Source organism: Rattus norvegicus, chromosome 19 (genome assembly GCF_036323735.1).
Source record: "Rattus norvegicus strain BN/NHsdMcwi chromosome 19, GRCr8, whole genome shotgun sequence".
NCBI classification, from domain to species: Eukaryota; Metazoa; Chordata; class Mammalia; order Rodentia; family Muridae; genus Rattus; species Rattus norvegicus.
Genome location: NC_086037.1, coordinates 38,304,972 through 38,321,090, shown reverse-complemented (window position 1 = coordinate 38,321,090; position 16,119 = coordinate 38,304,972). Strand labels below are relative to the sequence as shown.

General features: G+C 47.7%; 1 protein-coding gene across 1 annotated transcript; it reads left to right on the top strand.

Annotated features, from left to right (window-relative positions):
• Positions 1 to 12,239: 12,239 nt before the first annotated feature.
• On the top strand, positions 12,240 to 13,752 carry LOC120098507 (igE-binding protein-like). The gene has a single exon (XM_039098096.2). The coding sequence runs from the start codon at positions 12,240 to 12,242 to the stop codon at positions 13,719 to 13,721; it is 1,482 nt and encodes a 493-aa protein (XP_038954024.2). The 3' UTR covers positions 13,722 to 13,752.
• The last annotated feature ends 2,367 nt before the right edge of the window (positions 13,753 to 16,119 follow it).

Below are 16,119 nucleotides of genomic sequence, written 5' to 3'. Positions count from 1 at the left end.
ATAATGAATTCTTTTGATAGAAAGCAAGGTAATTATCTTAATCTATGCAGTTTAGGGAGGACCTCAAGAATATCCGTAGTTAATGTGAACTGTAGCTGTGAATACATGTTTCTTTTGCAGAGCAGGTGTGTGCAAGCCCAGAACTTAGGGGGGGACAGTTCATGTTTCACCTTTTACATGGAAATCTGTGATTATATTGAGAAAGTATTTTTCCACATGACTCATTTCCAATTTATGGAATTAAACTGACTTACTGAGAGTGGAGGTGACTCCGAGAGATAAAGTGCAAAAGAATAATCCAGTATGTCTGCAAACAGATGCTGTCTCATTAGAGTTTTTCAATGCTCAGCAGCTAGAGAAGCAAGGGAGAGGCATTGGTTATTCTCAAGCTTAGGTCCTCTAGTCATTATAAGCTGACCGTGACACAAAAAGAGTCATAGGCATCACAATAGAATCTAGTAACTAGATTTAACCAACCTATCACATTAATGCTGTGTTTGGTGGTACTTTTTGCCCTCTTAGAACCTGGAAGAGGCTTGGGGTTTTCTAATCCTACTCATAATTTATTATCCTTCCCAACACTATGTGCTTTGTTCTGTTAATGCTAACAGCAGCATTCAATTCCTAGGATATTTTCTACTGACATGTGTGACATGAGACAAAACAGTCCATGTCATCCCTGACCTGAATAAACTTCCTTAGAGTTCAGTGTAGTTTGAGGGTCCTTCTTTCCTCTCTAAGACAGAGAAACATTTCCAGTCTTCAGACAAGTGTGTCATCCATTTTCCAGTGACTGTCTTGAGATGTCCACAATGTCAGCTGAGTGAGGGCAGGGCAGGGCAGGGCAGGGGATTGGGGCAGGGCATTGGGGCAGGGCAGGGCATTGGGGCGGGGCAGGGCATTGGGGCGGGGCAGGGCATTGGGGTGGGGCATTGGGGCGGGGCGGGCCTTGGGGTGGGGCATTGGGGCGGGGCGGGGCATTGGGGCGGGGCGGGGTGGGGCAGGGCAGGGCAGGGGATTGGGACAGAGTCCATGAGATGTCAGTAGGCAACAGGCCAGCTGGGCCAGTGTGGGTACAGGGCTTCTAGTGTTGGTGTGAGAGGAGGAAATTAGGAATGGTCAGATTCTGATGCAGCATATAGGCGGGAAGGAACTTAGACCATCTCAGTGCCATATAGGGACATTGTAGACACTGATGGGCAGTGTGGGGATGTTAGGGTCCCATAAAGTGCTCTCTGCAGGTATCAGGATAGCATACAGTGGCTCTGTCAGACTTATGACAATCAGCCAGGCACTGGGTGCAAGTGAGAATCATGGGACAAGCCCTGTGTGCAGCCTGGTTTTGGGACATTCCCAGGTGCCCCATGGACTGCAAATTAAAGGCAAAGGACACAGGGAAGCCAGCAATTCCCATGCACAGGACATAAATACCTGTATATCTTTCTAGAATTTCCATAGACTAACTATCTCTAGTCCTCATTATAGAAGGCACCAACATTCTGCCCCCTACTTCAACTTGATGAGACAGCTATTCTAACTCCAGCAGGAAGGCCTCAGGGAAGACAGTAAGAACTCGAAGGTGACTCCTTTTACTATTGAAACAGGGTCTTCCTATGGAGCCCAGAGTGGGCGTAGGGCCTAATGCTCCTGCCTCACAGTGACTAGAATTCCAATCCACCCTCAAGAGCAGTTGATTCATCGCTAGATCAGACTAAGGACATCTAAGGCCCCAGGGTGCTAGGATTACCAGGGTCCTAGTAAGTTTCTCCAGCCTAAATTACAACCTGAGTCAGTGCTGCTATTTGGGACACCACCTGATGCCCAGTGACATCACACCTTGGAACTCTTTGTCAAACATAAGCTGTTATGGGAAAGAAGTAGCCACACAATAAACACTGGTTTGGATACTCCTAGGTCAAGAATCCCCTGTTGGAAATGCCTTGGACCGCAAAATTTTAAATTCTAGATCCTTCTGGCTTTTAGAAGATTTATAAATACAAAAAAAGAAAGATGGGCATAGTAATTTAAGCCTGTCATCCCAGTCATGGGAAACTGAGTCAGGGTGATGGAAGACTGTAAGTACCAGGGCAACCTGTGTTTCAAGAAAAAAAAGGGGGGGGGCATGGTGAAGATTCCACTCAAGTAGAAACCAAAAGGCTTTCACATGGGCCCTGCCATCCACTGGTCAGCACTCCCATCGTCACAGCCACAGGGAGACACTGGGGAACATTTCCCACTGTCTCTCTTTGGGATGCAATCCACCCCATGATTCTATGTGAGGAATGCCCCAAAGGTTGCATCATGTGAGGGACCTAGAAAGTTCCAGGATTGGGAGAATTTAGGAGTTTATAATTAGGGATGGTCTACAGCTGTGGCAAAGCCTTTTCCCAGCACATGGCAGCCCTAGGTTTGGCCCCAACAGTTAAAAAAAATCTCCCCAAAATAATTCAAACAAAATGTCATGTAGCCTGCACCCAGACCAGTCTCCTCAAAAGTGCACAGGGACCTGGCTCCACATTTAGAACCCACCATGGCCTCTGTGACCTGTGAGAAGGGATCTAATATGGGAATTAGTACAGTATGACTTATCCTTGTGGATACCTTTGGTGACAATCAGCACCTGACCCCTGGAAACCCATCTACCTGGGGGGTTCAGCACTCAGGTTACCAAAAAAGCACAGATCCTAGGGCCAGCATGGTCAGGTGGTGAAGAAAGTTTGTCTCTCATGAACATCAGTTGCTGCTCCTGGCCTGACTCTATCCTCAGGAGACAATGTCACACCAGAAAGTGTGTGTGTCAGCGGCTCTTCCCAGGCCAAGGCTGGGATACTGCTTAAGTTCCACAATGCACAGCAGTGCTCACTCTAGAGCTAAATATTCTACAGCTAAAAGGGGTGGGTGCTCTGCTGGCCACGCCCCTCCCCAGCAGTGTTTAGTGCACTCAGAGTGGCACTTCAGATGAGAGGGACTTCTTGAGGCTACTCCCTCGGAGAATGGCAGATTCATCAGAACGGGGCACACGGTGAGTTCAGAGCACAGCTGGGAGGAATTTAGGGGTGCCAAGCCATGACTAAGACCAGATCCTGGGCTGACAGGCAGTTGAGCTGGAGAACTGGCATCCAAAGAGTGACTGCCTGAATTCCTCTTAGACCAAAAGCCCTGGATCTGAGCTACTTTGGTGCGTGCTCCTAAGTGGGGTCCCAGACACAGCTCAGAATTGGGGCTGTGCATGAACTTTGGTGTGGCTTAGCCACAAAGTGCCCAGCTTTCCCATCTGTGCCCACTCAAACTCCTCTGTTTCGTTTTAGGTGTGTTTGGTATAGTTTTGAGACAGGGTATCTTGTAGCAGCCCAACTCGCTTTGAGCAACAATGTAACATAAAAATAACCTTGAATTCAAGATCCTCCAACCCCTCTGTCCCAAGTCCTGGAATTAAGACCTCCAGCTGTGACCATTTTACTGCAGCATAGGATCCATCTGTATTAGAGTGAGCTTTGGAAATACTGGAGCTCCGACTGTTCCTTAGAATTCAGGTTTCCTTAATTCTTGGCAGGAGTTTTGTGATGATGCTGATGAGAGAGTCAGGAGTTACACTGGGAGAGGTAACAGTCCTGGCAGCCCTGAGTGCTCAGTGAAAGTCAAGACAGAAGCCTGCTGATTAGCACCTGAATGAAAGTGGGAGGATTCAGAGTTCAAGAACAGACTCAGCTACATACCTAAGACCATATTGCAACATTTTTGTTTCATTTTTGGCTTGTTTTCTTTGAGACAAGGTATTAATTTATAGCCCTGGCTTTCCTGGACCACACATTGCCTCTGCCTCCCAATCCATGGAATTAAAGGCATGTGCCAACATGCACTGCCACTAGATAATTTTTAATTAAACATGCTGGCACAATCCAGTAATCCCAGTGCTTAAGAGGCCGAGGCAGGCAGATATCTGGTTTCCTGACAAGTCTGATCTACAGAGAGCATATCAGAACAGCCAGGGCCAAACAGAGAAACCCTGTCTCAAAAAATAAACAACAAAATGTATTTTTTTAAGAAAAGAAGAACGATTTATCAGAGAATTAGAGGCAGATATTCAAAAGGTATTGGGCACTTCAGAGTCTAGCTTCTGAGATGAAACTGGACACCATGGGGTTAGGGTGGGAATTCTCATCTTGGACTGGTAGACAGAGGGTGGCTTCAGGGATGGAAGGCTCAGTCAGTCATTAGTCAGGATTCTCAATCAAGAGGATGTTGTAAGATCCAAAAATGTGTGAACAATGTTGTGCATGAGACCAGAAGGGCCCGCCTTCCAATACAAAACAGCTAATGAAGGGTAATCATAAGCATATGTCCATGGAGAGGTTAACGATCACCTTAGTGTGGATTCTTCAGAGAAGAGGTGGAGAGAAATAGAAGAGCTGATGGTGGCTGAGGCAGGAGAGGAGTTCAGGTGTGAATTTGAGCCAGTAAAGGAGCTTGTAGGTCGGGCAGAGCATGAGAGGTCTAACAGCATAGCTGTTGATATCCTTCAGATTAATTTGTCTTAAGAGCCTCATGCCATAGCCAAGGACAGGAATTGATCTGACTATTGGGTGGCTAGGCTATCATAGCCCAACAGGTTTGGCCTTGCATCTGTGAGATTCCAAGTCTCTACCTTTAGACACAGCCATGGTGAAGGTGTAGTAGTGAAGGTGCAGATGGCTTTGCAATGCTTGGCTTATGGTGTTGAGTACTTCATGCTCCACAGAGCTAGGGAATGTCCTAGAAGTCAGGGAGGCTGAGCCATGATGAGGACAGGTCTCCAGGAGAGAGAAATGATAACCAAAGCCACTAAGAACTTCCTGAATCACAGTATCTGTTAACCATATATTTTATTTACTTATTTTATGTGCCTGAGTGTTTCACCTAATAAATGCTTGTGCACCATGTGGTATGTGTGGTGCCCGTGAAGTCCAGACTGATTCCCTAGAACTGCAATTACAGTCTAATAGGAGCCACCATGTGGGCACTGGGAACTGAACCTTGGTCTTCTGCTCTTGGCCACTAAACCAACCATCTCTTCAGCACCACCCCCCAATTGTATAGTCATTAAGATTTACCCATTTAGCCTTCAGTATTTGAATTAATACAGATGTGACAAGAGTTATAGTTAACATGATGGTTCAGGCATAGACAGGCAGGCATCTTATTGTATACAAAATATAAGTCCTTTCTTTCTTTCTTTCTTTCTTTCTTTCTTAATTTCTTAATTTCTTAATTTCTTTCTTTGTTTTACTCTTGGAGACAGTGTTGTTTTTTGTGTAGCTGACCTGGAACTAGCTCTGGGTAGGAAGCTGGCCTAGAATTCACAGAGCTCTGTCTGCCTCTGCCTCCCAAGTGTTAGGATCATAGGCATGTGCCACCACCACCACCACACATCCTTCTGTTTTAAAGGAAAAATGTAGCCCTACATGGCAGCACGAGTTTAGTCCCAGTATAGACATTTTCCTAGGCCTCAGGCGCTCTAGAGTCCATGAAGGGCTTGCCGCATTCCCCTTTAGCCCTGGCTAACTATGAGAGCTGCACACCCATGGGTGTTTGCTTCACAAGAGTCTGGAGGATGAGGGTCACAGGCTGATGTAACTGTGTAGAGCAAAGGATGCCTGGTGAAGGTCAAGTGGGTATAACAGCTCGGCAGGTAAAGGCTCTGCCACCAAGCCTCATGGCCTCAGTTTGATCATGGGTGAAAGCAGAGAACTGAGTCCACATTGTGTCCTCTGCTCTCCATGTGCACACCATGGCACAGGAAGACCACAGACTACATAAAATGTAAAATGCTGAAATGCTAAGAGAAGAGGCCTATGGTAGGTGCCTCCTACACCTGAGACTTGCAACCCGGAAAAGCAGGGGATAGAGAGAGGGGATGCACAGTGCACACAGGTCAGGACAAGGCCATGTGACTGAAGCCTCCATGAGTGGTGGGCAGGCTCCGGGGCACCATGAGGGACATCAGGAGCTTGTGTACTTTGTAGAATTACAGGGTTCCATGTTATCTCACATGCCCATGATTTGCCCCCTGCTGCAGGGAGAAGCCAACACCAGAAGCCTCCAGCTCCCAGCCCTGCTTTTGCCATGTAGCTTTATCCAGAAGAGGTTGGAAGTCCCTGGACCTGGAGTCTCAGGTGGTTGTGAGCCACCTGACCCGGGTGCTGGAGACTGAACTCAAGTCTTCTGCAAGAGCAGCAAAGACCCGTGCGCTGCCTGGCCCAGCCTGGGCTGTGAAATGGTGTTTATTTTCATCTGAACAAGCCCAACAACAGTTTAGGTCCCTAGAAGCCACATGAACCTGGATGCAGTAGAGTCTGTCATCCAGAACTTCCCACAGGGAGACAGGAGCCTAAAGTGGACAGTCTCTAGGATTAGGGGAAGGGCTAGCCTAGCATACACAGCCATGGACGACAGGTAGAAGGTGAGGACCTGTGCTCAGGTTGTCCCTGACCTTTACACAAGCACATGAGCACCTGTACTCACAGAAACGCCATACAGACATAGGTGAGAAAAGAAATAAAACAAACAACATTGAAAATACAATATACTGGGGCTGGAGGGATGGCTCAGTGGTTAAGACCACTGACGGCTATCCCAGATGATCTGAGTTCAATTCCCAAAAACCACACTGTGTCTCAAAATCATTTCTAATCTCATCTACTACCTTCTACTGTCTGAAAACAGGGACAGTGTACTCATATGGATTAAATAAATTGGTTTTATTAAATCCTTTTCTTTAAAAAAAAAACTCTTCTGTGACACACGATCATCGTGTGATTCCAGATGTCACTAAGTCAGTAAAGTCCTATTGCTACATGGTCCACCAGTTGTGTTAGCCTTGGTAGTAGAATGGCACAGTTGAAGAGTTGCTGGTCACAGTGACCAGGCAGCCTAGAAAGCTAACCATGTGCAGAGAATGCTGTGCTGCGTCCTAGTCCTCTACCCACACTGCCCCTCATCCCTACCAATAGAGCAAAAAGAACAGATGAGGAATGTTCCAGGTCTCTTTCCTCTTTGATTGCCTTATTAACCTAGCCCCTGTGCTACATGTAACCTTGTCAAATCCTCTGTCCCATCCCTAAGTCCTCATACCTGTCAGATAAGACAGGGATCTTGCTTTGGGGGGAAGCTCTGGTCCCTCTCTGTCCTAAGAGGCTCTGAGCCATTGCTGAAAGAGTCCTCTGAGGATTGAGGGAAGTCCATAGCCAGTGCTCTGACTTCCAGGAAGGTTCGAGGAAGGTGTTCCTCTTCTTGTGGTGCCTCTAGTAGGAGCAGCCCACACTTGGGCCCAGCTCCCACTGTCAGAAAAAGGCGGGTGGCTCTGGTCTTTGCTCGGCTCTCCAGCTGAATGAACAGTGCATCTCTCCTCTCCCTCTCTTGCAGGAAGTCTCCAGTCTCTGGTGCAGGTGCTGTTCCCAAGACAAAGGAAAGGAAAGTGCAAAGTGACGGTTCCCAGGATCCTTTTTTAAAAATGTCTGTATTGTCTTCATTAATGTTTCTGTTTAATTTTTTATTCCATGTGTATTGATCTCATTGTAGGGGTGTGCATTCCAAAGCATGAGTGTTGAAGGTAGAGGAAAAAGCATGGGAGTCACTTTATCCTACCGTGTGGGGTCCCAGGCTCTGAACCAGGTCGTTGAGCTCGGCTACAAAGAGCTTTCAAGCTGAATTTCCTGCTGGCTCTGATTTCAGGGAGAGCATCTCATAGAGCACAAACTGGCCAGTAAACTACTGATCATCCTGCCTCAAGCATTGCCATCTAGTTCATGAAAGGTTGAGTTATTGACACGAGGAACTGGAGATGGGCAGAGGCGCATGACTGAGGCCATCTCTGCTCCATGGCATGCCTTTGGGGACTGATAGTTTTCATCACTGAGGTGTCATTTGACTGCACAGGTCCTCTAGAGAAATGGAGTCTCTTTTGCCAGGGCATCAGGCTCTCAAGAGAGGCCTTGAAGATGGAGGTCTGGAAGCCAGGCCTGCATTCCTCTTCAGAAGCTGCATTGCCCACTCTGGACAGTGCTATAGCACAGGATCACATATCCAGTTCCACCCTGAGACCTGGTGATAAAGAATGTCCATCCTGGGACTAAACTCACGCTGCCATGTAGGGCTACATTCTTCCTTTAAAACAGAAGGATATGCGGTGGTGGTGGCACATACCTTTGATCCTAACACTTTGGTGGCAGAGGCCGACAGATCTCTGTGAATTCTAGGCCAGCTTCCTCTACAGAGCCAGTTCCAGATCAGCTACACAAAAGAAACCCTGTCTCCAAGATTAAAACAGAGAAAGAGAAAGAAAGAAAGAAAGAAAGAAAGAAAGAAAGAAAGGAAGGAAGAGAGAGAGAGAGAGGGAAAGAAAGAAAGGAAGGAAGGAAGGAAGAAAGAAAGAAAGAAAGAAAGAAAGAAAGAAAGAAAGAAAGAAAGAAAGAAAGAAAGAAAGAAAGAAAGACATCACTGCCACTGGGCGGCTGAAGGCTCTTGCTGCCTTCAGTTTGTTGTCCTATTAACCTGGTAGCTTCATTTCTTGAGAAGCTTGGGCGGATGAGGTGTAGAGGAACAAGGTCCAGCTGAGAGGAGGGATCTAGAGTGTTCCGTGGTTGGCAAACAGGCTCTGAGATCTGGCCTGTGCACCCAGGCCAGGGTGCCTGTTAGTCTTAGCTCCAGGCTCAAGAGGCTTGAATTGACCCAGGATCAGAATACCACAAGTGGCCTGTGTTTTCCGAGCTTTCTCATGGTTGCAAGCTCTGGGCAGCTCACGTGGAATTTTCCATCATTCCCTGAGCTCTAGGTGACTCGGATGAATCATGGAGAGATCTCTAAACCTATGCCAGCACAGCAGTGACATCATGGCAGTATCCTGTAGGGTTCCAGGACTGGATCTTTTTTTTTTTTTCTTTCTCTGCTGATATAAGGAATAAGACATCCTATAAAACAGCACCAAGCCTTACTAGAACTGAAGCCCAGAACACACAAGACTTCCCCAGGGATGGGCCCATCTTAGAAGGTGTGGGATGTTTTGTGGCTTAGGTTGTTTCACGGTGAGTGAGAAGTGACTAATACGCACACATGTAGCTGCTTGGGAGCTGGAGAGGCCATAGGACCCCCTAGATCTGATTCTGCAGATGACTGTGAACATCCATGTGGGTGCTGGGATCTGAACTCTGGTCCTCAATCACTGAGCCATCCCACTGGCCCTGGCTGTCCCTTTCTAGAATATTTCTGTATTTCCTCCTACTTGATGCCTTGATACTAGCTCCTAGTCCAAGGGCCTACATACCAGATGAATTCTATAAATGTCTTATAAACACTAAGTATCCTGTGAAGGTTACTATCACCCTGTGCCTAACAGGAAGGCTGAGGGATCCAGTCTGCAGCAAATAGAAGGCCGGGTGCTTTTCCTGTCATTCAGCATGAAGGGCCAGGCCTGCTTTTCATTGCAGGGTCCTGGATATGCTATGGGTCTTCCTGGTGCAGCAGTCGTATCCTATGACAAACAATGTGGCTGGTGCAGGAGGAAGAGTGGTCGAGTCATGGTGCCTGCAATATGAAAAAGGTGATGAAGTCCTTTACTCCCAGAACCACAGGAAGTGGGTGAGGTGGAGGGCAAGTAGGGAGACAGCTGAATCCTGAAGGACACTGTTGGGACCTTTGCCAGGTGCCTCTGTGACATCCAGGCTTGGACACAGGGATGAGTCTGGGTAGTCTAGCATCAGCATATGTCAGTCTCCATGGTCTACTGCCCCTGCACCTCCTCACTGCTCCTCTTGCTTTGGAGACCTCAATTTTGCCAAGCCTTTTCTTCAGGACCATCCCCTGAATCATCCAGGTGGCTCCTAAGAGACAGGCACTGACAGCAGACATTTGGTATGGATCGCAGGCGAAATTGTCATGGGGCTTTTGCCATCCTACCCAGAATGCTGTGAAAGGCCCCACTTTGGTGGTGTTCACTTCTGGAATGCCCTGTGTGATAGTTTCAGCTGTGAATAACAAGGCTAGCAGTTTCTACTGCTGCCCACACAGGCCTCCAGCACCCTGAAAGCTGCAGTGCTCACCTAGAAGGGAAGCACATTCAGGACAGGGAGAGCCCTGAGGAGCTCAGTCAGCTTCCTGGTCATCCCTGCAGTGACACCTCACCCCTACAGTGTGTGGTCATCCCTGCAGTGACACCTCACCCCTGCAGTGTGTGGTCATCCGCACAGTAACACCTCACCCCTGCAGTGTGTGGTCATCCATGCAGTGACACCTCACCCTTGCAGTGTGTGGTCATCTCTGCAGTGACACCTCACCCCTGCAGTGTGTGGTCATCCCTGCAGTGATACCTCACCCCTGCAATGTGTGGTCATCCACCCCTGCAGTGTGTGGTCATCCCCGCAGTAACACCTCACCCCTGCAGTGTGTGGTCATCCCCGCAGTGACACCTCACCCCTGCAATGTGTGGTCATCCCTGCAGTGATACCTCACCCCTGCAATGTGTGGTCATCCATCCCTGCAGTGTGTAGTCATCCCTGCTGTGACACCTCACCCCTGTAGTGTGTGGTCATCCCTGCAGTGACACCTCACCCCTGCAGTGCAGGCCTTTGTTCCTGTGGCCTTCAGGTTCCGGATTATCTGTTAAACTCAGTTTATAATCAGAATGTTTTATTTTCAGCCTCTGCCTGGACTGTACCCCAAGAAGAGTAGCGGGGATCCAAGGGTTTCTGGGGCATCACTTGGTGACCAAGCCTTAATGAAGGGATTCCCACATCACCCTGCAGGCAGATTCCCATTGTTATCCCTAGTCCATTTAAGCTGCTGCTGAAGATGCCTTGAAGGCATAGCCACAGCGACCCCGTGTGTTCAGAGGTGATGTTTTCGTTCAGGAACCTGATGCTGTGTCTTCTCCTAACCCAGCAGGCGGTCCGTGCATCAGGCTGGAGTTTTGAGTTTCTGTGTTGTCCTGATAACACCTGCTGTGTTCTCCTGGGGCAGAATGGATCTCAGGAGGTCTGGGCCAGTCTCACTGGTTGAGAATTCTTGCAAAGCCTCATCTCCAATTCCTGAGTGAAGGTGTAGGGTAGGAGAACGCCTGGATTTGAAATTCAGTGTTTTCAGACTTCAGGATTGGATGAGAGGTACTCAGTGTGTGTGGAGGGCCGTCCTCACATTCTCCATTGTAAGATGGCGCCGATATCCGGCAGGATGCACCTAATAAAAGGGCAATACGCAAGCGCCTGGTAAATTCCTCACTCAGGGGGACACGTATGCTGTGGTACGTCATCTGGCACATCTGGCAGCGACCAGCCAGAGAGTGACACGTCCGAGGCGAGGATAGTTTCCTATATAAGGGATGGTCTTTCCCTCACTCGGGGTCTCCGTATTGTAAGCTTGTGCTCTCGCTCTCAAGATGCATTAAAGCTATTTCTGCAGAAGGATCCTTTGTGTCCTGCGTCATTCTTGCTGTCGAGACGTAGCGTGGGACATTTGGTGCCAGAAACCCGGGAAAAAGACCTCATCAGCACCTCCGGAGACCCCTTGGTGACAAGGAGGATTCAGAACTGCAGGTAAAAAAAAATACGTTCAGAGAGGCATGCCTTTCTTGGATTTTGGTCTGGGGTTGTCGCCGCCTTGGGAAGGATTTGTTGAGGCTATGGTATTTGTTCTCGGAGCCACTCTACTCTTTCTTATTATTATGTACTGTTTTCACCATTTCCGCTGCTAAAAGGACAGCAGCTGGAGGCGCGTCTCAGTCTCTCATAAATAAGTGAGCTTCGCGCAGCTCCCCTTTACTGTTGGGGAGCAGGGACGCGATAGCACCGCCTGGGAAGTGCGCGTAAGACTCCCGTATATAAGAGAACAGCGTGTCTGTTTCTACTCACGCCTTGTCAGAGGGACGTAGATAAGCCGCTGGGCGTTCTTGGTCCCTCATGGGATCCTCACAGTCTGTGATCACGGCTCTGGAAATGGTGCTAAAGCAGAGGGACATTAAAATTGGAGGAAGAACACTTAAAAACTTTGTGAAAGAAGTGGACAGGGTGGCTCCGTGGTTTGCCTGCTCAGGCTCGTTTACAATTGCCTCATGGGACAAACTTGGAAGGGACCTAGACAGAAAATTGGCGGAGAAAGATCTGCGTCTAGGAACTAAAGCCATATGGAAACTAGTCAAAAATTGCTTAGCAGATGAAGTGTGCAAGGCAGCAGTTGTAGGAGGGCAGACCACACTCGAGATATTTCGAGAAAGTATGTCAGAAACTGAACGTAGTGAGAGATTAGACGCGCGTAAGAAAAAGGACGTCCTGAGAAAGAAAAAGAGCCCTCCCATTAAGTCCGCGGATAAGGGAGTGTTAAAGCTTTCAGATTCCGGCACTTCCCTCTCTACACAGCAACCGGGAGGGGGAGCCAGCATATACCCTGTGAAAGAGCTAGAAGCACTGAACCTCGACAGTTCTGATAGCTCTGAGAATGGAATCTTAGATTCAGAGGAGGAGGCCGAGTTAGATGAGGAAGCAGCTAGATATGAGGAAGAGAAATATCACCCCGAGGAACAAAAGAAAGGTAATAAAAAGCTTCTGCCGCGGCAGTCGCCAACCGCACCCCCTCCGTATGAGGCACGCTCTTGCGCATTCTCTTTAGTCCCCGATAGGGTGAGAAGGAAGCTGCGCATGACGTTCCCGGTCTTTGAAACGCAGGAGGGTGAGCGGGTTCATGCCCCAGTCGAATATAACCAAATAAAAGAGCTGGCGGAGTCTGTCAGAAAGTACGGAGTTACAGCCAATTTCACCCTAACCATTCTTGAAAGGCTGGCCCTAAATTATTTGACACCCGCCGATTGGCAGATGATTGCAAAAGCGACCTTTGTGAACATGGGCCAATATATGGAATGGAAAGCGCTTTGGTATGAGGCGGCTCAAACACAGGCCAGAGCTAATGCCACGGCGTTAACGCCTGAGCAGCGAGAATGGACGTTTGAACTCTTGACAGGACAGGGTCGCTTTGCAGCGGACCAAGCTAATTACCATTGGGGCGCTTATATTCAAGTCTCCAGCTCGGCCATTACGGCCTGGAAGGCACTCACTAGGAAAGGCGGGGCCGATAATCAACTTACTCGTGTCATCCAGGGACCTCAGGAACCGTTCTCAGACTTCGTAGCCAGAATGACAGAAACTGCTGGACGAATATTTGGTGATGCAGAGCAAGCAGCACCGCTCATAGAACAGCTCGTTTACGAGCAAGCCACCCAGGAATGCCGGGCGGCTATAGCACCCAGAAAAAACAAAGGATTACAGGACTGGCTCAGAGTCTGCAGAGAACTCGGCGGGCCTCTTACTAACGCAGGCTTGGCGGCCGCCATTCTCCAGTCCCAGCAACGCCCCCTTAAAGGGACAGATACAAGATCATGTTTTCGATGTGGAAAAATGGGCCATTTAAAAAGAGACTGTAGGATAACCAAGGGAGACAGGAGGCCTGCAACTATCTGTGCCCGATGTGGCAAGGGCTACCATAGGCCTGACCAGTGCCGCTCAGTGAGGGATATTAAGGGAAAATTACTCCCTCCCTTGGAAGCTCAGCCTAATGAGATGTCAAAAAACGGATCGTTGGGCCCCCGGTCCCAGGGCCCTCAAAGATATGGGAACCGCTTTCAGAAAGCCATGACCCTGACAGAGGAGACTCCCCAAGAGGTGACACAAAATTGGACCTGTGTGCCGCCTCCGACTTCTTTCTAATGCCCCAGATGGGCATTCAGCCAATTCCTGCTCAGACTGTGGGGCCTTTGCCCCCAGGAACCATAGGCCTTGTCCTTGGGAGAGGATCTCTCGCCCTACAAGGACTGATAGTCCATCCAGGCCTTGTTGAAGCTCAGCACTCTCTTGATATTCAGATTCTTTGTTCAAGTCCCGATGGGGTTTTTCCATAAGTGAAGGAGATAGAATAGCACAGTTATTACTCCTTCCATGCTCCCAAACCACAATACAGGATACCAAGGGGCCCATGGGGTCCACTGGTAATGATTTGGCATATTTGGTGGTTCATCTTAACAACCGCCCAAAATTGAGCTTAGAAATTAATGGAAAGAAATTTGAAGGCATTCTGGATACTGGGGCTGATAAAAGTATAATTTCCTCAAAATGGTGGCCTCAATCATGGCCTACCATAAGATCTTCTCACTCGCTACAAGGCTTAGGCTACCAGTCGTGCCCTAAAATCAGCTCTGCCACTCTAACTTGGACGACTGTCGATGGCCGACAGGGACAATTTGTTCCCTATGTACTTCCCCTACCTGTTAATCTTTGGGGGAGAGATGTTATGCAGACCATGGGACTAACCTTATCTAACGAATACCCCCCACAAGTGGCCCACATGATGTCAAGGATGGGCTATAAGGAAGGGAAAGGCCTAGGGCGATTAGAACACGCCCATTGAACCAGTCGCAAACCCCCATAAACAAGGCCTGGGTTTTTCCTAGGTGCCATTGAGGGTTCTATGCCCATACCCTGGCTTACAGAGGAAGCTATATGGGTTCCTCAATGGCATCTATCCTCTGAAAAATTAGAAGCTGCCACTAAATTGGTTAATGAACAATTGCAGCTTGGTCATTTAGAACCGTCCATTTCACCATGGAATACTCCTATTTTTGTGATAAAGAAAAAATCAGGAAAATGAAGACTTCTCCATGATTTGAGAGCCATTAATGCACAGATGCGTTTATTTGGCTCGATCCAACGAGGCCTACCCTTACTCTCTGCCTTACCTAAGCAATGGAAGATAATAATTATAGACATTAAGGATTGTTTCTTTTCCATCCCCTTGTGTCCACAGGACAGACAGAGGTTTGCATTTACTATACCAGCTACTAATCATCTTGAACCTGATAGATTTCAGTGGAAGGTCCTACCTCAAGGCATGGCCAATAGCCCCACTATTTGTCAGCTATATGTGCAACGAGCCCTTGAACCTATAAGGAAGCAATTTCCATCTTTGCTTCTGGCTCATTACATGGATGACATTTTAATATGTGATAAAGATTTAACAACCTTACAGACCTCATATCCCATCTTAATCAAAACATTGGGACGATGGGGACTACAAGTCGCTGTAGAAAAGGTTCAAATTGCAGAAATTGGCTCATTTCTGGGATTGGTCATTTATCCTGAAAAAATAGTTCCCCAGAAATTAGAGATTCGCAGAGATCATTTGCATACCTTAAATGATTTCCAAAAGTTATTGGGAGATATAAATTGGCTGAGACCATTTTTAAAGATTTCCTCTGCTGAGTTGAAGCCCTTATTTGATATTTTGGAAGGGGACTCTCATATCTCCTCTCCGAGAGCATTGACCCCAGCCGCAAACTGGGCCTTACAAGTTGTAGAAAAGGCCTTACAGGATGCTCAATTGCAGCGCATTGATGAAACCAAACCTTTTGATTTGTGCGTTTTCAAAACTATGCAATTACCAACAGCTGTCTTGTGGCAGAATGGGCCTTTATTATGGATCCATCCCAATGCATCTCCTGCTAAGATTATTGACCGGTATCCCGATGCGGTCGCTCAGCTTGCACTCCGCGGGTTGAAGGCAGCTATTACTCATTTTGGGAAAGAACCCAAAACTTTGATAGTACCATATACAGCCATTCAGGTTCAAACATTAGCTGCTACCTCAAATGCTTGGGCAGTGTTAGTTACTTCCTTTGCTGGACAGATAGATAATCATTATCCTAAACACCCCCTATTATGTTTTGCTAGATCACAACCTGTTGTTTTCCCTCGCGTCACATCCCACAGACCGTTAAAAGAAGGGATAACAGTGTATACGGATGGGTCAAAAACAGGGGTGGGAGCATATGTGGTAAATTCCCAAGTGTTCTCACGACAATATTTTGAAACCTCACCCCAAGTGGTAGAATGCCTAGTGGTTATGGAGGTCCTTGAAAAATTCCAGATGCCTCTAAATATTGTTTCAGATTCCTCCTATGTGGTCAATGCTGTTAATATCCTTGAAACCGCTGGCGTAATTAAGACAACTAGCAAGGTAGCAGAGATTTTCCAAAAAATCCAAATTATTTTAATAAATAGGAGATTCCCTGTATATATTACTCATATACGAGCCCATTCTGGACTCCCTGGT